This window comes from Myotis daubentonii, chromosome 4 (genome assembly GCF_963259705.1).
Source record: "Myotis daubentonii chromosome 4, mMyoDau2.1, whole genome shotgun sequence".
Classification (NCBI taxonomy): domain Eukaryota; kingdom Metazoa; phylum Chordata; class Mammalia; order Chiroptera; family Vespertilionidae; genus Myotis; species Myotis daubentonii.
The window spans coordinates 99,431,367-99,457,681 of NC_081843.1; the positions used below are offsets into that span (position 1 = coordinate 99,431,367).

At 40.3% G+C, this 26,315-nt stretch overlaps 1 protein-coding gene across 1 annotated transcript in view; it reads right to left on the bottom strand.

The window, feature by feature from the left end:
* Nucleotides 1-18,665: 18,665 nt before the first annotated feature.
* BASP1 (brain abundant membrane attached signal protein 1) overlaps nt 18,666-26,315 on the bottom strand; it is a 47,218-nt gene continuing 39,568 nt past the window's right edge. Inside the window, exon 2 of the mRNA XM_059694745.1 lies at nt 18,666-20,242. Within this exon, the coding sequence (XP_059550728.1) occupies nt 19,538-20,233 (696 nt within the window). The 5' untranslated portion in view covers nt 20,234-20,242 and the 3' untranslated portion in view covers nt 18,666-19,537. The remainder of the gene's footprint in view (nt 20,243-26,315) is intronic.

Genomic DNA, 26,315 nt, shown 5'->3' on the forward strand with positions numbered 1-26,315 from the left:
GGGCACATACACACACACACACACACACACACACACACACACACACACACACACATTCCCTTTCTCCCTCAACACTGAATCAAAGCCCAGCTGGCCCTATTAAAATTGGTGGGTGATGAAGCAAACCATGCAGGTACAATAATAGTGGACCTTTGGAAGGAATTGAGAATTCATTGATATCTCCCCAGGAAAGAGATAAAGTAAAATTGTGTCATTTTCAGACACTCACATAATTAAATTCATATAAAATTAAAACCAAAATGAAATATTCCTCTTCCTGTTCAAAGTAGTTCCCTTAAGTAGTCCATGTACAACTGGCTGCTTCTTCAGCACATGAAGTGATTTAAAAGATTCATTTTAACACAAATCACAGTTTTGGTGATTATTATGTCAGCATTAAGCATTTAACACACTGCCTCAGAAGGAAGCTGATGGTTGCTGGGCAGAGGAAAAGAACAAAATCATCTTGTTTGCCAAAGGCAGTACAATGGGACCATTCCTTGAGTCAGCTTGCAGCATGCATGTGTGTCTTTAACTCATGAAATATTAAGAGAGCACCCTTTTCAGGAAGTGAGAGTCTGAACTTGAGAGACATATAATCTCATTGAGAATGACAACTGCCACGTTCCTAAACCACAGGTATGCATTTTCATAATTTGCAATAATCAGCCACATGCATGCCAAAGCAGTCTCCACGAAACTAACAGCAGCAGACCCGTCTTCTGCCCCACAGCCTTTCCTACTAAACCCAGATCCATTATCAAATGCTAAGAAAATAGATGCCCTAAACCCTGTAACAACAATATGAAGGCAAAGGATAAGGAAGTAAAGTTCACCCCCAGCAGATATGTGTAAGTCAAGTTTGCATATGGAAATTGAGGTGGCTTTGCTTCCTTGCACAACAATATGGTAAAACAAAAGTTAACAGCCCTGGTCCAGTGGCTCACTCAGTTGGTTGGGCATCATCCCTGCAGGGAAATATTGCTGCTTTGATCGCCAATGTTTCTCTCTCTCCCGCTCTCACCTTCTTCTCTCTCTAAAAATCAGTAATATATACTATAGTATATAAAATTTTTTTTAAGTTAACAAGCTCTTTGACCCTGAGTTCCACTAGCGGATAGGGGACCATCAATGGCATGCTAGTCTCAGGCCTGGCCCAAAGAGGAGGTGGAGATGAAGTAAGATGATAAAGGAACCAAGGGTTTAGAGCAGGAGTGAGCAACGTCTTGCTGGAAAGGGTCAGATAGTATATTTTTAGGCTTGATGGGCCATTTGGTTGCTGCTGCAACTACCCAGCTCTGCCTTTGCAATATGAAAGCAGCCACAGGCGATCTGTAAGTAAAGGGGCATGACCATGTCAGGATAAAACTGTATTTATAGACAGGCAATGAAACTTAAATGCTAGGTAATTTTTTACATGTCACAAAATAGTATTCACTTTTAACCATTAATAAATATGCAAACCATTGTCTGCTCATCAGCTGTGCAATATCAGGCAACAGGCCAGACCTGGCCCAGGAACATAGTTTGCAGACTTCTGATTCACACAGCATTAAATTTCAAACTCAAGCAGCATCAAAATCACCTGGAGCATGAAAAAAACACTGATCCTGAGCCCCACCCCAGAGTTCCTGATTCCTAAAACAAAAACTACTCAAAGTTCTAATGTGCATTTAAAACCAATTTATTTTAAAGGGATTTTTGGCTATTGTCTGCCTTTCATATGGTGGTAGCCCTGTATTGGAGTGCTTGGATCTTGAGAAAAAAGTAAATATGCTTTCCAGTACCTCATATTGTTTGGTCCAGGTTAGCGCTGTTTCCTTAGTCCAAGGAAAGATTTCATTAAAAACAGCTTGCACTGTGTAAACATAAATGCACAGCGTTTCCTTTAGAATGTATTCACTCTGACACAGAAGCATGAAATAGCATATTCATAGTGCTCTGCACAAACACACATGAGTTTTCAGTCAAACACACCAGCAGATGGGGCACCCGTTATCAATCGTAAGAGTGGTAAAATTCCAGGTCGAGGATATTAACTCTTTCCCTCCACTGAGTAGCACTCAGACAGTAGCACTTTTTTAGCTGGGAGTAAATCATAAAGGAGTGAATTAGAAAGAGGTTAACCTGAAAGAGTTCATTTCCCTCCAGGCCCTGTCAGTCCTTAAAACTGCAGTACTCTTTGGAATTAAAAATACTTCATCTAATAGGAGAGCAGACACCACAATGGACTACACAAGCAGCCAGGCTTTCCACATGAGCTAACGTAATGTTCTCGGGGACTTGGTTTCATGAGGAGGGTGTGTAACATTTCTAAGGAACCACCCCAGTTCTGATTGTGTCACACCAGTATGTGTACTGTTCTCCTGTGGCAATGGCAAGCTCAAGTGTTGCTTGTCACCACTCAGCTCCTAATCCTTCACTTCCATTCCAGAGCTGTTTAGTAGAAACTCTCTTATCTTTCCACTTACAAGCTTCTCAAAGAAACATGATCAGAGCAAACATGACTTCAATGAAGGTGGTTGTGTTTTGGGGTTTTGAGGGTTGTCGGAGGTTTTCTGGCAGTTTCTTATGTCTAAACTGTCTTGCTCTCTGTTGGGTGTCACTCAAGATCTTCCAGGGATGTGGTCATTTTGTTTCAGAAGACACATAGACGGTGGGTGTAGCTTGGTCTCTAATTCAATCTCCAGTGGAAACTATCCCCGCTGTGAATCTCCAAACAGATGGGCTGAAGTCTCTGGATTAGTCCAATTCATCAGTTTATTCTTAGGAAGTATTCAACCTAGCAAGCAGGCGTCTTTAACACCTTTATTACTGAATAATATGCAAAACACTGCCCTGTTAAACATTTTATCTTAGGCTACCTCAGACCTGTAATTAATCTATGACCTCTATTGCAATCCTTTAGATACATTTTGCATGTTCATGCAACTGAATAAACATTCAATGTATGCTAATATAGGGTCAACTTAATAGACTGCTGCCCATCAGCCATCTGTGCCGTATTGCCATCATTCTTCCTGACATGTAGGAATTACAACTCAACCAGGGGTTCCTGAAATGAATCTAAGAAGTTAATTTTTCATATTTTACTGCCTATAAATTTTATAGAAAAGGAAATTGCGGCCTAGAAAATTTAACTAACTTGCACAATTGAACAATAGTTGCAAGAATTATAACCCAGTTCACAATCTCACTCTGCTTATTTGATCAAATTGAAGAACCATATTGAATATTCAGCCAGATTTCATGTAGGTAGGGGATGTGAGAGAGTGGGGAGTAAATTCTAGTCCTGGGGAGAGAGGGAATATAGAGAGATAGAGATAGATAGAGATAGAGATAGAGATAGAGATAGAGATAGAGATAGGTAGATATAGATATAGATATAGATATAGATATTATTATAAATAGTATGAAACAAATTATAAAAGGTAAAGGATGGTAAAAATTATGCCTATCTCAAAGAATGCAGAAAGATGAAACAAAATTACATTCTATATTAAAATAAGGCCAAAATGTTTTCTAAAGGGAGAAAAAAGAACTAAGAACAAGAAATTAGTCATATGCTGGTTATACTTATACAACAATATTTAGACTTTTAAAAAAATCCAACCCCATTTTTGTTTTTATTGCAAAACAATATATGTCCCAGAGTATGTACTCAATAAATGTTTGTTGAATTGAATTTAAATTACTTTAGTTTGGCAAGATTATTTATTCTTCACAGTGCTCTGAGGGGAAAAAATCATTAAATGGATTTTTAGCCAGCCTTTCATAAATGTCTTCACAGTGCAGCCCCAGTTGATATTTTTCTTTTGCAAGATTATGTTTTGCTTTTTATCTGTTGTAACTCCCTTCTCTGCTCTTGTACTAAAACTGAAAGTAAGAGAGAACTGCTTGGTTCCTATTGTCAAATTTCAAAGATTTCAGCAAACACGTTAACTGTCTTGAAGCCAAACAGTGTCTTCAAGGAGCCAGCGGAACCCTGACTTTTATTTGCATAATATTTCTGTTGCTGTTCCATTTAAGCACTTGACACAGAGAAGAACAGAACTTTTGCTTGGACTTCAATTCCATGTTTGCATTTATTTGGAGTTTGCAAATGCTTTGTACATTGTTATAAACAAGAGAAATCTTTGTGGAACTTTAGTACTTTAATTGACCAAATCATTGCAATAACATCTTTCACTGCTGAGTAGATATAAAGATCCATTTAAGATCCTAACAACCTTGACATTTTTTTAAAATGCGGTGTTAAATGCCCTTGAAAAGTTTACATCAGTAAGTCAAACTTCATGAACTCACCACTTTTCCAAATAAAGGACTGTTGTCTCCAAAGGCTTAGACTATGTCTCTGAACTCCTTCTCACCCACCTTTCACAAAATTATAACTAACCTACACTATTTCACCTTTGGAAGAGGTTTTCTTCAGCTTTCTTCTTTAGACCTATCATGTGATCAGTGGGGGGGCGGGGGGAGAGTAGCTGAAGTGATAACTGTCCCTTTTAGGGCAATTTTCCATTTAGTTAAATGCATAGCACTTGTTACCTCTGCCACACACACAATGTGCATAATAATTAAAGTTTAAAATGGGTAGGAGAGGCCATCTGATCCCACCTTCTAAATTTACTGACAAGAAAATTGTGGCCCAGAGAGATTAAAATTCTCTCCTGAGAGGAAGGAAAGAGCCAGAATTAGAAATGAAATTTAATGACTCCCAGATGATTCTTTCCTCCACTATAGCATCATATTGTGCTTCTGCATTGTCATTTAACTTTTTGTTCACCTATGTCTCATCTTGCCTACAAGGTTGTCTTTAGTTCCAAAACTATCCGATGAGCATCATCTCTGTTCTAGGTGTCATCCTAGATGTTGCAAGTAAAAGATAAGTGACACCTACCCTTCCCCCATGAATCTGATGCTTTTGTGGAACCCCAAAATGTTGAAGAAAATCAGGAATCAATACTGATGTTAGTTCATGTGTTTATTTGCCAAATATGTATAATCTCCTTTTCAAATATGTGTTATTTTTACTTCTTTTTCCTGTCCCAGGCATTGTTCTAGGTACAACAGTGAACAAAAATAATAAAATTCTTGCTCTTGTAGAGATAACATTCAATTGAGAGGAGAAGCAAAAAAATTAACAAGCATATGCCAGTTGATGAAAAGTGCTATATAGACAAACAAAGGGTAAGGGGGACAAAAATGATGAGGGCACTGTTACAGCTGGGCCAGAAAAGCCTTTCTGATAAGGTGATCTTGACCTTTGAAGCAAGACTCGAGGTAAATGAAACCAACCCAACTGCTCAGCTCATTTCCAGTGGGCCTGTCAGAAGTGCTGAGAGTTGGGAATGAAAAGATGTGAGAATAAGTGCTCTAGGAAATTAGATTCCTTTGGCTTTATTCTAGGTTTAGTCTTTTGAAATTATTACTGAGATGAAATTCACATAACATAGAATTAACTATGTTAATGTGTACAATTGAGTGGTATTTTGTACATTCACAATGTTGTGCAACCACCACTTATACCTAGTTCTAAAAAATCATCACCACCCCAAAAGAAACCCCACACCCAGTAGCAGTCACCCCATTCCCACCTCCCACAACATCACCACTGGTAACCACTGACTTGCCTTTTGTTTCAATGGATTTATCTACTCTGAATATTTCATATAAATGAAATCAAACAATATGTGAAACCTTTTGTGTTGGATTTCTTTCACTTTCAAAGTTCATTAACATTGTGGCAAATAGCAGTACTTCATTCTTTTTATGGTTGAATAATATTCTATTGTTTGCAAAAACCTCAGTTTATTGATTCATTCATTGATCAACATTGACCCATTTCCACCTTTTGTGAATAAATGTTCCTATGGATATTTATACAATTGCTTGAGGACCTGTTTCAAACTTAATTTTTCTTAATCCCCTTCTAAATCTGTTCACAAGTCATATTTGAAACTTTGAAAAATGTTTCAAATGACCCCACAGTGATAAAGAGCCAAATTTATTTAAGCCCTTAAATGATACCTGGCACATCAAAAGCCCTCAATAAATGGTAGTTGTTATTATCAATAATAATTAGAAGAACACTATAATAGCACACAGCTAAATGCAAACTTCATAGAGCATTGGTCCAATCTGGAGGGCAGGACTGAGCAGAGGACCAGATCCTTACGAGGAACCAAGCATTTCACAGCCTGCCCTAAACTCTTCATCTCAGAACACTTCCCACTGGCTGGAGAAAATGCCTGGAATTGTTCCCAGCATTCATGTTTTTTATCTGCCATGCTATAAAATATTCACTAGTCCTCAGATTTTACAGTGGACTTGTTCTGGGTTTTGCCCTGAAGTTACACAAACCTTGTTGTGAAAAGCAAATGGAAAGAGATTGTTGGTTTCTGATTATGTACTTGGCATTAAACGAATCTCTAATTTATTTATTTAACATACAACTGCTGACATCACTGCCTGAAGCAATGTCAAGCAGGTCTGATCCCAGCTTGTTTGCCACCCAAAGTCAACACTATTTCAATGAATTGTGACAATAAAAATTTCATTTTTATCTGGAGCCAAATATTTGATCCTTGGTGATCATTCACAGTGTTAGGGTTTTAGAGATGCACTGACCTAGAGCTTAGGAGAAATTGAGATATTCCTCTTCTTTCTGTGACTTGTTCTGTGACCTCTGGGAGCACACTCCCTGCATCATTCTACTTCCCCATTACATTAAGGTTATTTTATCTGACCCTATGTACCTCTCCAAAGGTTGTAAGACTTATCCTATATTTATGTTTACTTAATCTGATCAATTCTATCCAAGTGGCTATGAGTTGTACAAGAAACTGCTTAATGAAGGCCATATGTAGATTTCTAATGTCAATATGTCTTTTTTTATTTCAGCTAAAGCTTTCCTCGTGTATTATAATATCAATCATGTAGGCGAGAGAGAATTGTGACAACTGGACTAACTCTGCAATTTGCCGAGCCAATGCCAGTTCAATATTAAGGGCCAGTTGTAAGAAATACATGTCTTCCTCAATAAAACCATTCTTTTCACAATCACCCAGAACTTTGTTCATATACTTTCACTTAGGGCTCCTCAACTTACAGAAACAAATTCTAGCCATTTGTAGTCGCTGTATGGCTGTCCACCTTCTCAATACCTCAGTCTGCAGACAAAGGAAGGTTTCATAGAACTCACCCCAAACGTTAAAACAGAAAGATAGCCACAAGGGTCCTTCACTATCTCAGAGCTCAGTGACCCAACTGAGGGATCATCACAGTTTAGGCCAAAGTCCAAACCAAACAAATACCATTATAAGCAAATTTCTCTATAAGAAAAATATTTCCAAACCTTGACACCTTGTTGCCATTGACTCAGTAAACTATGCCATGCAGACAACCAGGAGGCCTCTGAGACACTGAGTCTGTGAGGCCCCAACCTCCCCCTTCCAACCAGAGGTCTTACAGAGCAAAGATGTGTACCTCTGGTGCCTGTTAATTAATGTTATAATGCTGAATGCATATGGAAATGAGTAGGTGACATGTTAGTTGCTGAGAAAATATGTGCAATAACACCCGCCCCCCCTTCCTAGAACTTGAAAATTCAAGGAACAGGCAGCTGTCAGCATTGCCAAGAGACTATCAGAAATATTTCAACCCTTTATTTGAAAATATTGAATAGATTGTTCTGAGGGAAAAGACCAATCATTTTGTAAGAAGTAGCCATTTTCGTTTATTTCAAACCTATCCCACTGTCCGTGTGATTGTCCAAACTATAAATTGTTTCAGGGAAAATACTGTCTTAGTCATTTATATAACTGTACCAGCTAGCACAGCACCTTGTTCTATATTCATTTCTAAAACTGTTCTGTTATTGTTAAACTAAATCTTTAAGGGGCTAATCTTGAAATAAGTAAGTAAAAGTAATTACCTCCTGCCCTAGCCAGTTTGGCTCAGTGGATAGAGCATTGACCTGTGGACTGAGGGGTCCTGGTTTCGATTCTGGTCAAGGGCATGTACCTTGGTTGTGGGCACATCCCCAGTGAGGGGTGTGCAGGAGGCAGCTGATCGATGTTTCCCTTTCATTGATGTTTCTAACTCTCTATCCCTCTCCCTTCCTCTCTGTAAAAGAAAATCAATAAAATATATTTTTTTAAAAAGTAATTACCTCCTGACTAAGAATTTTGCACAGAAGAAAACACAGTCCCACTGAATCTTGTGGAAGGCACTCTTTCCCATCTGGAGTAAGTGGAATGGAGAGGGCCTGGGAGATTTGGGCCACTTTCATTTAGAAAGGCCAAAAGTTTTTTTTCAAGTTCAGTTTCCATGTTGTGCAAATTCAGAGACATGATGTCCTGTATTTGGCTTCTCAATGGAATTGAGGTTTCTCAATGTAATTTCAGTGCTCTCCCTTGAAATAAATATAATCACATTTCCCTAACTGCAAGAGATCTGCTTGGAATCTTTCTAGGCTAGGGTTTCTGAGGCAGAGGATGTTGCCTACAGACATACTTTCAGATACCAACTCATCGTTTCAGCCACTCTCAGGTTAGTATATCTGACTGACCTAAGGTAGCCCAGTCCCTCTGGACCTACTGAGTGGGTAAGGTCTACAGAGAAAAAACATAGGCTGGACCCACACCAGCAATCCCAAGAAGGGAAGGAGAAGTGGGGGAGCGCCTTTGAAAGTGTGCTGCTGAAGGAAGGAAGGAAGGAAGGAAGGAAGGAAGGAAGGAAGGAAGGAAGGAAGGGAAGGAGGAATGGATGGAGGGAGGGAGGGAGGGAGGAAGGAAGGAAGGAAGGAAGGAAGGAAGGAAGGAAGGAAGGAAGGAAGGAAGGGAGGGAGGGAAGGAGGGAGGGAGGGAGGGAGGGAGGGAGGGAGGGAGGAAGGAAGGAAGGAAGGAAGGAAGGAAGGAAGGAAGGAAGGAAGGAAGGAAGGAAGGAAAGAAGAGGACTGTTAATAGATCTGGTGCTCATTGAACTGTCATAAATAAGGCAAGGCGGGCTATACTTAGTTAAAATTTCTGAGAAGGGTTTATTGACACATGGATGACATGGCATGGGTATAGGGACATTTGCTTTAACAATGTTTGACCTGCTCAGCTGGCGGGGCTCAGTGGTTGAGCATCAACCTATGAATCAGGTCACAATTTGATTCCCATGCCCAGGTTGTGGGCCCGATCCCCAGTGGCAGGCGTGCAGGAGGCAGTCAATCAATGATTCTCTCTCATCTTTGATGTTTCTATCTCTCTCTCTCTCTCTCCTTCCCTTCCTCTCTGAAATCAATAAAAAATATATATTTCTTTAAAAAACAACATCTGACCAAAATTGACAGTTCCTACAGAGGGCGTTGATTAGATAGTTATGCCAGGTGTTCCTTAAAAGCACGGGGCAACTCAGCATGCCCTCGGTATGGTGTGACCTCTAAGCGATATTGTTAAGTGAAGAAAACTGTGATGCATTTCAACCTGCACAGTATCAGCCCAAGGTTCCGAGGGTGCGAGCATCTCAGTCAAGAAAGAAAAGATTGTATTGTCTCTTCTATGACTCCCTACAATCCCATGGCTCTTCTGCCCCACCCTCCAGCCCAGGGAGGACAGAGGGCTGTGACAATCATTCTGTAGTGCTCTCAGACCAGCTCTCTGCATGAGTCGGGGCTACTTCTCCAGTGTGGGAAGCCCTCTGCATAGACTTTCTACAGGGGAGGAGCCCACAAAGAGTATGTTTCTCCAGGGAACAGTTTACTCCAGGTAAATACCCTGGAGCAGTAATAAGAAAAGAGGACTCCTCAGCAAGAAGAGCTGGCTGCAACAATCCAGTGTTGTAAGACTCAACAGAGAAAAGTAGGTTTCATATTAGGAATTTTCTTGGGTTTCTGCTCATGAGTTTTCATTAGCCTGACCTTCACCCCCAGATAAGAGGGGTGTACTAATGCATTCACAGATTGTACTGTTTGATCTTCACAAAATATACTTACGATATTTTACTGGTTAAAAGAAAAGAGAGCATTTCTTTAGAAGAAAAAGCTAATTTTTACTGTTGGAAATGTGCATGGGTATGGCTACCAGAGTGCTTCAGTTCTTAACTGTTTATGATTTTAACTTGGAATGTCTACATATGAAGGATTTTTCCTCCAGTTATGAGTGATCCAAGATAACAAATATATTTTTCTCAATAGCTAGAAAATGTATACTAAAAACAACTTTGGGAGGTCTAATCTTGCTTCCATTCTTAGTGCTCCTCTAGTTTTATGGAAAATATGCAAACTCGTTCTTTCAGAAATTACCATGAGTATAGCAATAATTCTTATTCTCCGCCCTTTCAGGAGATGTCACTCTTGGGCTGCACTGAATGTCATTCAACCCTTCACAGGACCACTGACGCTTGGTGGTTATTGTCCATTCCTTCAACCTGTTTGTTTTCCACTCCCTATATGCACCTACATTCACATGCAAATGTGCTTACAGAGACATGCTCTCCACCAACTGCCACCTGTTTTTCCACTTATATACTTAAAATAACCTAAAGGTTGAATCTAAATCTGCAATACCTCAGTGCAATTTTTCTTTGCTCTTCCTATCTTTAATAAATATGGTGCATTAATCATGCCCTTATCTGAATCCATTATCTATAAATAATAGCCCCTCCCAAACCATATTAGTACGTCTCCAGTAATGTTACCCTTTTAGAGGTCTGATTAACTAGACAAACAACACCGGGAACTCCAGCCATATGTCCAGCACACACATACAAATAACCTTTTGTTTTAAGTTATGATTTTTTTCAGTCAAAACAGTGAATATATCAACCTTTCATGACCAAAGCATAATTCCTCAAGGCAATAATTGAGTAGCATCTCTCTTGTTCTGTAAGTCAGACTTTTGAAAAACCTAGCCTCTTAAACACAGATATGAAAGTAGAAATAAATTAGGCAACAGTGTGGAAAAATCCAGACTAGCAAGTCAGAAAGTATGCCGAACATTGTATTCACTTACCAGCTGCTTGCTGAGCGAGCACCAAACATGTTCATGCCCAGTACTCATTGCTTTCCCCTTGCACTAATTCAGACAAGAGGAAAAATTACTTTTAAATAAAATGGCACTGTAACCAGAAACAAGTACGATTTTAGGACAGATTTAAACTAAAATGCTATCCACAAATCCACAGATAATTAGGATATTAGAAAATAGCATTACAAAAACATATGGGTGCTGTAAAGCATCCATTTAAATTGAGATTTCTATAAAGTAAAAAAAAAAAAAAAAAGAAAGAAAAAGAAAAAACGTGAACAACTCTTAGCAAAGGCCTGGCACTATGAACCCACTCATCCCCCCAAGAACCTCCATTTTACAGATGAGGCTGAGGGTAAGTCAGGATCATCAACAATTAGAGTCAGAATTCAAACCCAGCGAGTGAAACCCCAGCATCTATTATTAATCACAACATACAACATCTGCTTTCAGAGCAGGAGAAATGTCTTTTCTTTTCACCTGACAGTGTGTGTTTTTGTAAGGACTTTGAAATGTTAAAATAAGGCATGTGGTGCCTTCCTAAAAACGCATCTGGCCTCCTGTCCAAGACTTTATATTTTACATGCAGGCCAGCTTCCCTCCTCTGGTGCATAAGGACACGAGCTGACTAATTATCATCAGGCAAAGACGCCAGCCATCCCTGCAATGGGGCTGTAGCATCTCCACTTCCCAAAGTATCTCTCCCATTCACCAATGACACGGCCTAACATGGCACTCCCAGGACACTTGTGGAAATAGCCACCTGTTCACAGTGTAAGGTAAATGTGTCTTCAAACTGATTTCTCCCATCCCAATTATTCCACAGCAAAGGGCACCAGAATGATGGGATGCCGTGGTGGTGGTGGTGAATCCTAGATGGTCGTTTGATCACCCCCTCTTTACCCCACTGCTAAGGGAGGGATTCCCACCCCAGTGTTATGGGAATGGCACCCAGCACTGGACAGATGAGATCAACAACAGTATCTTAGTCACACATACCCACAGCCGAAGGGAGGAGGACACTGCTCCTGGCAGGGCCACACGGGAGTTGAACTTGAAAGCAGAGGGCACAGCAGAGGCTGTGGGAGGTAAGCTTTGTAGCAGCAGGAGGAGGAGGTGGTCCCCATGGGAGGATGTGATGGGCTTGTTTGAACAGATCCGTGGGCTGGCAGGGAACTGAAGCTGCTACTCAGAGATGAGCAGGACCAATGCCTGGTCCTCGTGAGAAGATGGTAGGGCAGAGAGGGAGGGAAGCATGCTGTTAGGCCATTCAAGACTCCCCTCCCCATTTCCCCCTAGATGTTGAGGCAACACAGAGTATTGGGCCCAGTTTACTTCATTGTCCCAGATTCAGCTGAGCTCCCCTCCCCCCTCCCAGATGTTGCCATGTGTGCTCTGGAACCAGTATCACCTTCTACCTGTGCTTTGCATCCTATCTGCCTGTCCAAATGCCCAAATTATCAATTCTCTTTTATCTCCTTGGTATTCACCTAATCCTTCTCAATTGATTCCTTTACATTAATGTACAGGCTGGGTCATATCTTTCCCATCTAAACAAACAAACAAACAAACCAAAAATTTCCTTTTCTATCTTGACTCTCAGTCCTATTGCTCTTCTCCATTCAAAGCCAGACGTTCAGAAGAGTTTCTAGAAAACGAGGCTCAATCTCCTCACATCCAACTCCTTCCTTGGGTTCCTATAATCTGGTTCCAGCCTCTATCCCTCTAATCTGACAACCCCTATTAAAGTTCCCAGTGCCCCAAGGTTGCATTTCATTTTTTTGTTATTTTATTTGACATCTTAGCAACTTTTGTTATACTTTCCATTCTCTTTTCCTGAAACATCTGTTCCTGTTACTCTGTTGTCCAATGTTCTCCCAGCTTCCCTCCTTCACTCGTGTACAACTTCCCAATCTTTGCAGGCTCAGGATCCTTCCTCTAATCATCAAATAAAAGGCTCAGTGCAGGGTGCACTTCTCATTTCATTATCTCCTTGGTCCCCGCATAGGTGATATCAATCAGCTCATGGTGTCAATTACCTTCTAAAGGATTTAGACTTCCATTTCTGGTCCAGTTCTATCCTTTGAGATCCATGTGGCTACTCAGTCTATTAACTTCTATGTCTATAAAACACCTCAGATGGAATATATCAACGTATAAAGTCTTGACCTTCCCTCTCAATCCTGATTATTTTTCTCACTCCCAGGGAGAGGGGTAGTGACAATAAAGGTTGGGAAACATTAGGGTATGATGTTTGATGGAGGGTTGAGAGAGAGAAAGTTTCTCTTAGTTTCTGACTCATAAAAATGAATGGGTAACCTTACCATTCACTTGCTATTCTTACAGACAATGGGGCACGGGGGTGGGGAGGGAGATAAGCAAAGTATGGGTAGTTTCAGGTAGATTATATTTGTTCTTCCTGAACAAATAAATAATAAGAGTTCTGCAAAGTCAGAAAGAACAGTACACTTACAGGGTATTTATGAACTGCACATTAAAGTTGCTTGTAGTTTTCATAGTTCTGGTTCAGTATAAGCAGTTTTGCCTCAGTGTGAAGGTTTTGGAAGGGAGAAAAGAAGGCAAAAGGAAGGAAGGGAGATTATCACTTTAAAATGTAATTAACTGACAAAAAAAAATAGAAGACTTGATGGGAAAGACAAAATGTCCAGGAAACAGAAAAAGGAAGGAAGGAAATAAAAGACAAACACATTGCAATAAAGCTCCACTAACATCAGAAATGTAAGCAGCTATTTTCTGAGGGACTCCAGTTAGTTTTTCTCCTAATTATATTATTTTTGGTTTTGTACTTTCACTATTTTGTGTGTATGTGTTTTATTCTGAAAAGGTAGAATCTGCTCTGAATATCAGAGCAAGTTCAGCTCTGCACACACACACACACACACACACACACACACACCACCCCCCGGGGAATTTGCATACTAGTCAGACTTGGTGTGCTGCCGGGGGGTGGTTCCGGCCCAGAGGCAGCTCTATTCTTAGCCCTGCGCCAGGCAGAGTAGCTGAAAACTGTTCACTGCTGCTCCAGGACCTTCTCCTCGGCAATTTTAATGGGGTTCACCTGTCAGATCATATCACCCGACCCTGCGTAACAGGCTCTTATGATCAGACATGCCATCCCCTTCTTTTCACGGCAAATCTCAAAACAGAGCTTTCTGTCGGGAACGTGCCAACACGTAGTCTTTCCCTTCCATGAAGAGGATTGCTGTCCTTTTAAGGGTGGAGGGTTTGGGTTTCCATTTTCCTTCCCCATTCTTTTGATTATCAAAAGTGTATTAGAAGTGGATATATTTCCCCCAAGCTTACTCTCTTAAATCCTGGCCGATACAAGCAAAAGCATATGTGAAGAAAGCAAATATGTTTATCTCAAATTCTAAATTTGTGCAGGTAGCTCCATCATTTTGTCCTTTGACCATTTACCTCAGTTAAAACAAAAGAAATGATACATTATATCAGGCCAATTAATTCATAAGTGAATGCTATTAAAGGTGAAATTCCCTGGTCTCAGGAGGAAACTCGGGGGAAACAAACAAACAAAAAACACCTTTAAAGAAAAATGAGGAACAAAGGTGATATTTGGATCTTGGGAAAATCTGAAGACCAAGTGTAGAGGAGATGGAGGTATATGATATTGTTATTTAATTTTTTTATATTTCAATGTGTACAGTTAAACTCAGTATTCTTTTTCAAGATCATAGGTCTTTTTCAAAAAGATATTCGCTCTAGGAGTTGGCTGAAATATGTATGTGAATGGAAGTGTACAGCTTCAGAATGCAAATTGCTCTTAAAATGAAGACTGAGAAAACCTGGAAAAATGTATGGGACCAATGGTTCCTGGACTTGGAGATTTCATACACTAATAAAATTTCTATCATTAAAAAGACATGAAGCATATAAGCTCATGATAAGGAATAGCTTTTTAAAAAAATCAAATATATACCTTAATCAGAAGCTTCCTATATTGCCCTTTTTACATTCCCATTAGCAGAAGATTAAAAAAAAAAAAAAGACATCCTGTCCGAACAGCAATCTCTGACCTAAATATTTAAAATATTAAGTACTTAAGTACTTGTCAGACCAAAATTCAAGCAAATTTTGCCTCCTTTTACAAGGATGCATATAAAAGTTCATCTGACTAATCCCACACCTATTATTTGATATATATTCTTTTATATTTTTTTTATTGATTTCAGAGAGGAAGGGAGAGGGAGAGAGAAATAGAAACATCAATGAAGAGAGCAAATCATTGCCCTGACCAGTTTGGCTCAGTGGATAGAGCATTGGCCTGTGGACTGAAGGGTCCCAGGTTCAATTCCGGTCAAGGGCATGTACCTTGGTTGTGTGCACATCCCCAGTAGGGAGTGTGCAGGAGGCAGCTGATCAATGTTTCTCTCTCATCAATGTTTCTAACTCTCTATCCCTCTCCTTCACCCTTCCTCTCTGTAAAAAATCAATAAAATTTATTTTAAAGAAGAGAATCATTGATTTACTGCCTCCTGCATGCCCCCCTTGAGCCCACATCCCAGGCATGTGCCCTTGACTGGAATCACACCCGGACTCTTTAGTCCGCAGGCCAACACTCTATCCATTAAGCCAAACTGGCTAGGGCTGATATATTCTTAAAATGACCTTCCAAGCATCTAGTTTTCAATATTGTGCCAATTAGTTTAAAATAAAGCTCAAAATAACTGCACTGTTACACTCAAAAAGCGAAATTGAAATCAAAAGAATGAAGATTAACCCCATCAATACTGAGACAGGATGTTGGATAACACCAAAATAGTAAATTGTACAAATAGATTTTCCCCCTCATAAATGAAATGAAATTGCTGTGCCCTGTAGGTATAAGGAACAACAAAAAATACGTGTACCAGAACCATATCTGACAGTGGATCTGTTTTGATGAAGACATTGTTTCAATATTCCTCGATATTTCATTTAATGAAAATTAAGACTCAGGATGCTTTGTGAAAACAAACTTTGTGTAGTTGCTGGCACCTAATAATTTACCCAACTTAGGCAGCTGAAGAATGTCTAGATCAAGTCCCTGTTGTCCACTAGACCTGGGTCTGGAGACTCTCCAAGAATGGTGAATGGCACGCCTGCATCGTGACCATGGGTGACCTCTACCTTACTGGCTAGGGACAACTGAAGATGTCTTCTCTTAGGGCTGACCCCAGGTAGGGCCATCCTGGGATTCATGGTGCGTCCCAATCCTTAGGGATTTGGGTCCATCCCCATCATGCAGAGCCAGTGTCAGCTACTGGACAGCACCTTCAAGGTGCAAAGACAAAGCTAGTAATGAACAAGCTCATTCCGATTCCTGTTAATTTCCTCCTCATGGTATGCTCACAAGCACTTCACAGGTGTTAGACTCTGAAACCCCTTCATTCTTCATAGAGATGTATACCTGTGAGTTAGTAGGTCAAATGTGGTGGGTTCCCAAATGATGCTGACTTGCCTGTTAAACACAGCCTGTGTATGGCCTTCCCTTCGTTTTAGATCATTCATGAGGAGGGCACAATCTAGGTTAATCCAAAATTAACTTGAATGCCCAACACTGTTTGAACCTATCACCCATGCATATGACATTCTCTGTTGAATATACAATTTCAAATTACATCTGTTTTTCTCAGGTGTGGTAAAATTAAATGCCATGAGCCATGGTTAGGTTAAAATTCTGATTTAAATATTTTGGTGACCACATTTATGTACTCTGGTTTGAACACAATTCTAATAGTTATAAAAGAAAAAGTATATATAGCTCAGATTTTAATTCTCCTACACCCAACTCAATAATTCTAAGTGTAAGTAAACTGAGAAAAAATGTCTTAGTTTCATTCATCCTTAAACAGTAATTTACAGTAATAAATGTTAATCCAGGAGGCTGATTTGATTGTTGTAATCACCAAAATGTCTAGTGAATTTTTTTAATTAAAAGAAGTGAATGAAAAGACAGTGGATATATCACACTTTACTTACACCAAGCACATTTACTTGCAAAAAGTGCATGCTATTCAATGTTAGTAACTGTATAAATGTCCTCCATGGTTCACTGAATCTGTTGTCTTCCCACCACCAACCCACCAACACACCCCCAAGCTATTTTATATATGCTGGGACACACTGGTAATAATCTGGATAGTCCTCTGCTGTTTTTCATATCTAAAACAGTTGCTTGGTGGTTTTGTGTTTACATATTTCTCATATGCTGTGCTTTCACGCATTAAGAGGTCAAATTTATTTCACTATAGAAACAAGAACCAAAAGTTTCAAAAGGTGATCATAGTCATGAATTGAACCCCACAGGTATATCTGCCTAATAATGTTTCACTTCTTCTTTCCCCAGTATTACCCCCTGACAACGTCTTAGGTATGGTAAGACTGCAGGTCACTCCAAAATTGCAATTTTTGTTCCCCTTTATTTAACCATGTGTAACATAATGCATAAGAACAATTTCAGATTCATCCTCATCTACTGTATTGCTGAGGTCCCTTTTGGGAATAAGTTTCTGTATAGTGGCCCTTCTCAAATTCTATAGGAAATTCCCTATGTTCAAGTATGAAAACTTCCCATGTTAGAATATAAATTGTTTGAATTTATCACTGGGCAATTATTGCCTAGTCCTAGTCTCCCCCCAAAACCTGACATTTAACGATTCAAACATGAGCAACCTTTACAGTGGCTAGGCATAAGTTCATTTTTAAATGCTTTATATTCAAGATTTGGTTTCTAATATCCAATTAGGAAAAAAACAAAATTACTACCAAGATCTAAGTGACAATTCCTTCTTTTCTTACATTAAAGAATTAATGTGCAAGCCTGGCCCCTCCATAAGCCACTGCTTATGCCAATCCTCCTACCCTTTCCCCATCTACAGAATCTATGAAACCTGAGCAAACTGAGCAGTTTGGGGGATAAATCAGGGTTCAGAGGTGATTATCTGTTAGAACATACATATCCGCCATAATATAAAATTGCCACGATATACACACAAACAACTCAGTATTTCAAAAGTTGAAAGGAGTCTTTCCTAAGAGGTCATAGAGCCTTTGCCCTCTTGTAGATAAAGCAGGGAAGTCTGGAGGTTAGAAGTGGCTTAAACACCGTACAGGAGTGGCAAAGCCTGGACAGGAACCTGGTCACCATAAAGGCCAGCTCTGTGCTTGCTCCCACACTGCTGCTTCTCACTGCCTGCTCACCACTCGGGGCCCCTTTCCAGGCTCTATCATGAATGAATATGATGAATAAAGGGATACAACACCACTTACATACATACGATGTTTCTGTAAGGTCTTAGGACTCTTTTCTTCCTAACCTTCAAGATCAAATCTATTGTCACTCGCTTGTTTTATTCAAACTATTGCTTTTGAAGTAAATTAATCACACCCATACTTCTATAGGGTGCCTACCATTAGACATAGTATCTTTTCAGTTTATCCTCTTCCAAAATAACGTACTGATACTGATGCAACTAATTTTTTAAACAAGTAATGTTCACAAAAATTTGAGGAGACCATCTTATACTTCTATGCAAATATATTCCAGAAAATGCCGGACACATTGCTCTGTGCTCCCCTGAGGTTACCAAGGAGGAAGGAGTGGCAAAGAAAACCAATCGCCATCATTACTTCTTTTTAATTGTTTAACTTTATTACTGTTGCACCATTTATACAATTACATATAATTTCAATGCATCCATTGTACATTTTTTTGTTATTTTTTTTAATTTTTTCCCATTTTTCCAATGAGTGGTGTATTGGTGTCTGTGACACAGGATGGAGGAGAAACTGGAACTGCAATGAACGCAGACGTTTTTATTTTTATTTTTATTTTCATTTCCACTGACCAATAAACAGAACTACAGGTGCACCCAACCACGGACATGCATTAACTCGTCATGAGAAATCTAGGGAGGCTAAGTTGGATGAGAGAATGTGTGTTACTCCCAAAAATACCTGGGGAGGAGGCATGGAGTCTTGGCATGGAGATACATGTGGACAGGCTCAGTGGGCTGTCTGAAAGGTGGCATTCATCCACAGACATTTAAAAAATATCAAAAGAAGAAAGGCGGCAAATTAAAAAAAAAAGGAAACACAGAAAATACTGCTTTCATAAAGATCTGATTGCCTTTGGAAGGGCCCTGCGGGCAGAATCAAACACAACGCTCCCTACTCCCCTTGCAGAATTCGGTACCCATCTGAGTTAGCGGCGGACTACTTTCAGACACTGACCTCGAAACGCCAGGACTGGTTGGTAGAGTTGACTGAAGGTATATTAGATATTTCCCCACAAAAATACTATTTGGATTCTCCCCATCCCCCCTCCCTCCTTTGATGGGACATCTTTTTCTTTTCATTTCTTTTTTATTTTTCCTTGGGCAATACATATCATGACTTCCAATTTGAAACAAGTTAGTATAGGAGAGAGACAGAGAGACAGACAGAGAGAGAGAAACAGGTTGTGTCTAAGCTGTGATCTCTTTTCCCATAGACTGTCCTTGTTACTCCTTCACCGCCACGGTTTGATCGGAATTCATGGCCGGGGCCTCGGCAGGTTTGACCTCGTCTGCGGGGGCTGCGGGGGCTGCGGGGGCCTGGGCCTTGGGCGTGGAGCTGGGTGCTTCCGTGGCTGCTGGGGTCTCCTTGGACGATGGGGCAGCCTCAGTGCTGCTGGGTTTTGAGTCTGAAGCTGGGGCCCCGTCGCTTTTCGTTTCCTGCGAGGCAGGAGCCGCGGGAGCCTCAGTCTTTGCGGGTTCCCCTCCCTCCTTGCTCTTGTCATCCACCTTGGTGGCGGTCGCGGGCTCCGCAGGGGCCTCGGCCTCGGGAGCCTTGGGGGCATCGCCTGCGGCGGGGCCCGAGGTGGCCACCTGCTCGGCATCCTTCGGGGTCTCCGGCTTCCCCTCGGCTGCTCCCTCCGTCTGCTCGGGCTCTGCCTTCGGAGCATCCACCTTGGCCGCGTCTGTGTCTTTCTCGGCTTCCTTGTCGTCGGGCTTGTTGGAAGCCTCCTGGGCATCCTTCTCCGCCTTCTCCTCCTTGCCCTCCTTCACCCCGGCGGTCTCCGCAGCCGCCTGGGTCTCATTCTCCTTCGGGGTCCCCTCCTCTTCCGTCCCCGCGCCTTCGGCCTTCTTGTCTTTGTCCTTGGCCTTCTCATCATTCACGTTGTACCCCTTCTTCTTCTTGCTCAGCTTGCCTCCCATCTTGGAGTTCTGGAACACAACACAGAAGAACAGAACGGTGTTACTTGTGGCTCTAGTCTAGGCTGAATAGCTGTGCCCCCACCTGCCCCCCTTCCCCTTCAGAGGTTGAAACCCTAGCCCTCAATGTGATGGCATTCGGAGCGGGGGCCTTTGGTAGGTGACTAGGCCAGGGGGGCGGGGCCCTCATGCAGGGGAGGAGTGCTGGCACAGAAGACACCCCCAGGGCTCCATGCCCCGTCCCCAAGTCCCCACATCCCCACGTGAGGACGCGGAGGAGCCAGCCATCTACAATCAGGAAGCAGAGTCTGCCCACACCTTGATCTTGGGACTTCCCAGCCTCCAGAACTGTGAGAAATAAATTTCTATTGTTCAAAAGCCACTCGGTATATGGTGATTTGTTACAGCAGCCAGAACGGACAAAGACGCTTTTCAAGTATGAAAACTAAAGGCTTCACTTTACAAAGAGTCCAGAACACTACAGAACAGTACACTTTCAAATGATCGGCATGGTGGAGTTTTTACATGTATTTTGCTAAAATTATAAATAAAACAGTGAATGGTGAAAATAAATAAATAAATAAATAAATAAATAAATAATAATCATAATAAAGAGCTCAGTTACTGAGTGTCTAGTCACAGAAAGTTGAGGAAATAAGCTGGTGTCAAAGATTCAGTGATTAAAGACGAAGCCTGTCTGTGATAAAGACGTGGAGCAGTATTTGTTTCTTATCTGTCCCCCCATGGCCAACTCAAATACCCAATACTGGACATGTGTACAAAATAGCATTAGCAGCCACTTCAGACCATAGCATAGCCAGTAAAAGACTTAGTAGTTTTAAAATGCTTTCCAGAGAAAGGGTACATTTCAACAAAGCACAGTTCAAAAATTTCAAGAAAATAATCTCAAACTACAAACTTCTTTCAAACGCCATTATTCATGTATATCTATCTATCTATCTATCTATCTATCTATCTATCTATCTATCTATCTATCTATAAGCCTAAGCGACCAAATGACCAGTCAACATGACCACCAGGGAGCAGATGCTTAAAGCAGGAGCTGCCCACTGGTGGTCAGTGCACTCCCTTAGCTAACCTCCCGTGGTCCCTCCTCCTGGCCAGCCACCACCACCACCACCCACCCCCCCATCGGCCCAGATCGCTGGCCAGGCCGAGAGGGACCCCACCCATGCACAAATTCATGCACTGGGCCTCTAGTGTTCATATAAGCACACACATCTTCAAAGAACAAAGTCAAGCAGGATTTGGTCTAGCTCATTAACTAGGACCAGCTAAAGGAAAACTATCCCCCAAGAAACAAAAAGTATAGTGTTCCCAGTTACATTTAGGTTGTTAGTTGTGTCCGATTTGTATTCATTGTTTTTCAAAGTGTTTTTTGGATTAAAAGAAATAGTCCCATAGCAATATAAAAGCGTCCTTCATTACCAATGTTCTGATTAGGGTTCAAACTAGATACAGAAGTTGAATGCTCATTAACAGCCTTGTTCACTCAAAGGTAAGTCTCCAACTTCTTAGATACATAGTGCAATATCCTCTTTCATGCCCACAAATAAGTCTGAGAGAGAGAGAGAGAGAGAGAGAGAGAGAGAGAGAGAGAGAGAGAGAGCGCTTTGACCTGGGCCCTGTCTGATTTAGTTCCAGGTCAGGGTCTACTCCTGACAAAATTATAAAGTACTCTTTGACTCGTTTTTTAAAAACCATCATTCATTTAAAAGAGGAAATCTGCTGTTTATTCATTATTCTCCTTGAACTTATAATTCATGACAGTTAAATGACCTACATTTATTCTAAGAGTCAGGTATTGGGTAGGAGAGTGCTAACTGAAGAATTCTGACTTTAGTCAAGACTTGTCAACCCAGTTTATATGCTAATTTCCTGTCTGGAGAGACTTCAATAGTTGGGGGAGGGGAAAAAAACAATAAACCAAAAGATGTCTAAAATACTAGTTTCTATTCCCAAGAAAGACCATTATTATGGTATCAAAGAATTTCTCTTACATATCTTTTTTTTAAAAAAAGGAGTGATTTTTGGTTATAACTGAGATATGCAGTGTGCTCTATTTGACTTAATCTTTAGCTATTTCTCCCTCAGAAGTGGGAAAATCAGATGTAAAAACAATACAATTAAATCTACCTTTATCGTACATGCAATCACAAAAGCAATAAATCAAAATATAAAGAGATAAAATAAACTAGATCAGTATTTTAAATTAGTTAGAACTCTTTTATTGAATTCTTAATTAGCCAATATGCACAAATGGTGTTATGTCAAAATAATTTCAGCTCTTATATGTCACAATACCTAAGAAATAGGATGGCCTACCAATTCCATAATAGAAACCCATGCACCGACTTGGAGATCACAGAATAGCAGACAAAGTGTACATTGTGAATGTAACAGGAGCTCGGCGTTATGACACACACAGCATGAAATTCTATATAGCTATCCCAGAGGCTGAAAGTCATGCTGGTTTACAAACCTAAAATCTGCGTTACTAAAATTGGTTTTCTGAAACACGGTTAGGGCCATTTTCTATTCTTTGTTTTAAGCCCATCTGTGATTCCTTTCTGGGTAGGACATGATTGTATATAATCCAATTGTAAGTAAGAAAGTGTGTTTCCATTCCTGTTTGCTTTTCAAACACAAAGTTAACCAACACTTCTACCTTTTGCTAGTTTGCGTGTGTGTGTGTGTGTGTGTGTGTGTGTGTGTGTGTGTGTGTGTGTGTGTGTTAGTTATAGTGAGGTATCAGAGAGGGGGCTTATAGAATTCACCAGAACCCTGGAAAGGCAAGATAGCTGGTTATTTCTCAAGACATTATGGGTGAAAACCTTGCCTACACCCAAAGGTAAATTAAAATTAAAATTTCAAATTTATTAACTGTTTCATGGGTTTAGGCACAATCCTAATCCGAAACACAGTTATTTTATTTAATCTTCTCAATAGTACCATAAGATAGTAAATATCCCATCAGCATCCTCCTTTTACCCAAATGGAAATTCTAGCTGATTTCATGGAGCAGTTCAAGCAAATGGCTGAGTCAAACAAAATTAGGTGAGGCAGAAAGGCACCATCTTGGAGGTCAAAGGGAACTCCACTAAGAAGCTTGCAAATGGGCAGAGTTCTCATCTCAGGAATGTTACCCACTCTGGGTCACAGGGTTGGTACAGATCTGGGGTGACTCAGAACTCAAGATATTGACAAGATAATGATAAAATTCAGAACTTCAGGTACTCTCTATCCCTAAACATTTCATCACCCATTTGCCAGTGCAGCTTTGTATCGTGGTCCTTGAGCAATTACAGAGCATGATGGGCACATTTTAATTATTGTTCTCTTTTTATGACTTCTAATTTTGAAAGAAATCAGTTGGTGTAGAAAGTTGGAACTTCTACGTTTTTAAAGTAGCTGGGGGGGGGGGGGGGGGAGACACAGCAACTAGTAATCCACCCTGGAAATCCCTTAAACCTAAATCTGAGCGACAGGAACAACAATCTTTTCGTTTCTCCACATTTTGGTCGTTTCCCCACATTTGGGTGGTCCAGCACAAACACCCAGACCCACGCTGATGCACTGAGTTCTGTGTTGATACAGTAACTAAAGTAGGACACATCCCCATTTTTACAGAGCTATTGGGATGTGACATTTTAGAAGATTTTTCGAGGAGTTTGTAAGTTGGAAGAGAGCTTCAGGCCAGTGATAGGTTTTAAATGCCAACAGCTTAGCTTTGGGAATATCAACACAAGGTCATGGTGACTTTCAAGCACAGTAAGAACAAAGATTCATTACCCTCATATAAAGAGGAGAGAGAGAGCTTCTCATTTTGAATAAAGTCTCCCCACCTATTGCTTCTTCTGAAAATCTACTTCTCCTCTGGATACAATCTTTTATTTATTTTATTTTTTTTTTTGCTTATAGAAACTGAAGCCAGTAGTCTATCCCACAAGCTTATTTTACACTCACAGAGGCACACAAGAGTGACATTATCCAGCAGAGTAGGATTGACACCTTGACCCCATTCTGCACCAAAGCTCAAGCAACTGTATCATGAATCAGGAAGCCCACCCGAATAATCTCCCTTTCTCCAGTGCTAAGAGAGGAGCCCAATTTGGCAGACGCCAATTGCTATGGTGAGTGGAGCCACTGAGCTGAATTGGTCCTAAGTAGTCTCTTTAAAGGACACAGTTCTGCCCCTTCCAGGGACGGAGGTTCTCAAATCCTATGACTGCTACCAAGTGAAAACACATGGCTTACTCAGCCCACTGCCTTTGGTTTCAGTCAAGAAAACTGCCAGTATTTTAAGTTATAGGAAGGCACAGCCCTACATACCCAGATAGTGTCTAATCAATATAGAAGTTATTTTTATGGCTTTTCAATGAAATGTGAGGTTTCTGGAAGCTATCATTTACTGTTTCCTTTCTTTAGCCCCTGACATATAACACTTACTAAATAGTCTAGTTGAGTGTAGGTGAGAGAGAAGAGCGGGACACATTGGATCAAAAGGAATTTGAGTAGGAGAAACAATAAGAGCACTATCATCACCAATTTTAAGATTTCAGTCCTTTGAGGCAGGGCTAAGTAGTAGCATGCCATCAGGCATCCCAGAGATCTGGGTCATCAGGATGGCTTTAAAGAGCCATTCTGCCTCTTGGTAGCAAGCAAAACTATTGGTAACTAACAGCCCACATACAGAATTTTAAATGTTTTGATATGTAAGCAATCACCACTTGTAATGTTAAATCTTCATTTTGATAGCACTTTGTTGGTTATATCCGTTAGTGTTACCCAAGTCTTTGGATGGAAAACGCAAAACCCAGCTGTAGCATTTTCCCCCTTCAGAAAAATGCAGCATTGCATACTTACAGTTTGCAGGCATTAACTATTCCAAAACCATGAGGGCTTATACTCACTGTATTCTGCCAACAATTATTATGTACTCCACGACACCTCTCCATTCTACTACAGTCAGTAAGCAACAACAAGATTTTGTGACAACGAAAATTATTGGTGTGCATTAACTGGTGTATAAAACAAAACAAGAAAATGACTGATACAGAATTTCTCCTATGATCCCATAATTACTATGTGTATGGCTTCACGTGCTATTTTTATGTCTTCTGCCTCTCACTAATAATTTCTAGGTACTTACTATGGAGGACAGTTTGAATTACACCAAGATCCCATCCATTGCCAAATTTCCACTTAGAAAATACAAACCTGGATTTATTAACTATTTCAACTAGAAACAAGAGAATAGAGTTCTTAAGGATGATATCAAACAGATGATAATAAAGATCACTGCAAGTTTATAGAAAAACCCAACATGAATATGCAACAGTGTGCGTGTCAGAGACTAGAGTGTTATTTCTGGTTTGACTGTTGCTTCATGATGCGATCAAGACAAGAAATAGTGTCCTTTTGCTTCTGTTTCCATATTACAATCAGAAGAAAACATACCTCCTCACAAGGATGCTGAGAATGAATCCATGTTTCTTGAAAGTTAAATATGTGGCTGCAGCATATTAACTGTACCTTGAAAAAGCCATTGTTACTGCCAGTTCAGGGCTGCAAAGCTTCATGGATTTATATACAAGGCCATCTATATTGACCTTTTAAGGATAACATACAGAGTTAAAACTGACTCCTGAGTTACATCTACAGGCAAACTCAACACAAACAAAGTGGGTTTATTAATTACTCAGGCCAAAAGAACCCAAGTTATTGATCAAACCTAGTTAAAGCACATGTTGCGATAAGACAAAGAGAAAGGATCTTTTTTTTTTTTTTTTTTTACCTTAAGGAAAGAATTTACACAGACTCTTTTCACAAAGAAAAAATAAACAAATTCAAGAAATATTTTCAATAAGAATGGAGGAAAAATTAAAACATTTGGTTATGTCCAACAGTTTCTATTTTCAACAAATGGCTGGCTTTTCTTCTTTTAAATGGTCAAGACTTTTATTCTAAAGGAGGAAAATGAAATAAAGATAATGTAGCCTGTCTGTATTTTTGGTATTCCTACAGGGATGTGTTCAGTCACAATGATTTGCTGTCAAGTTTC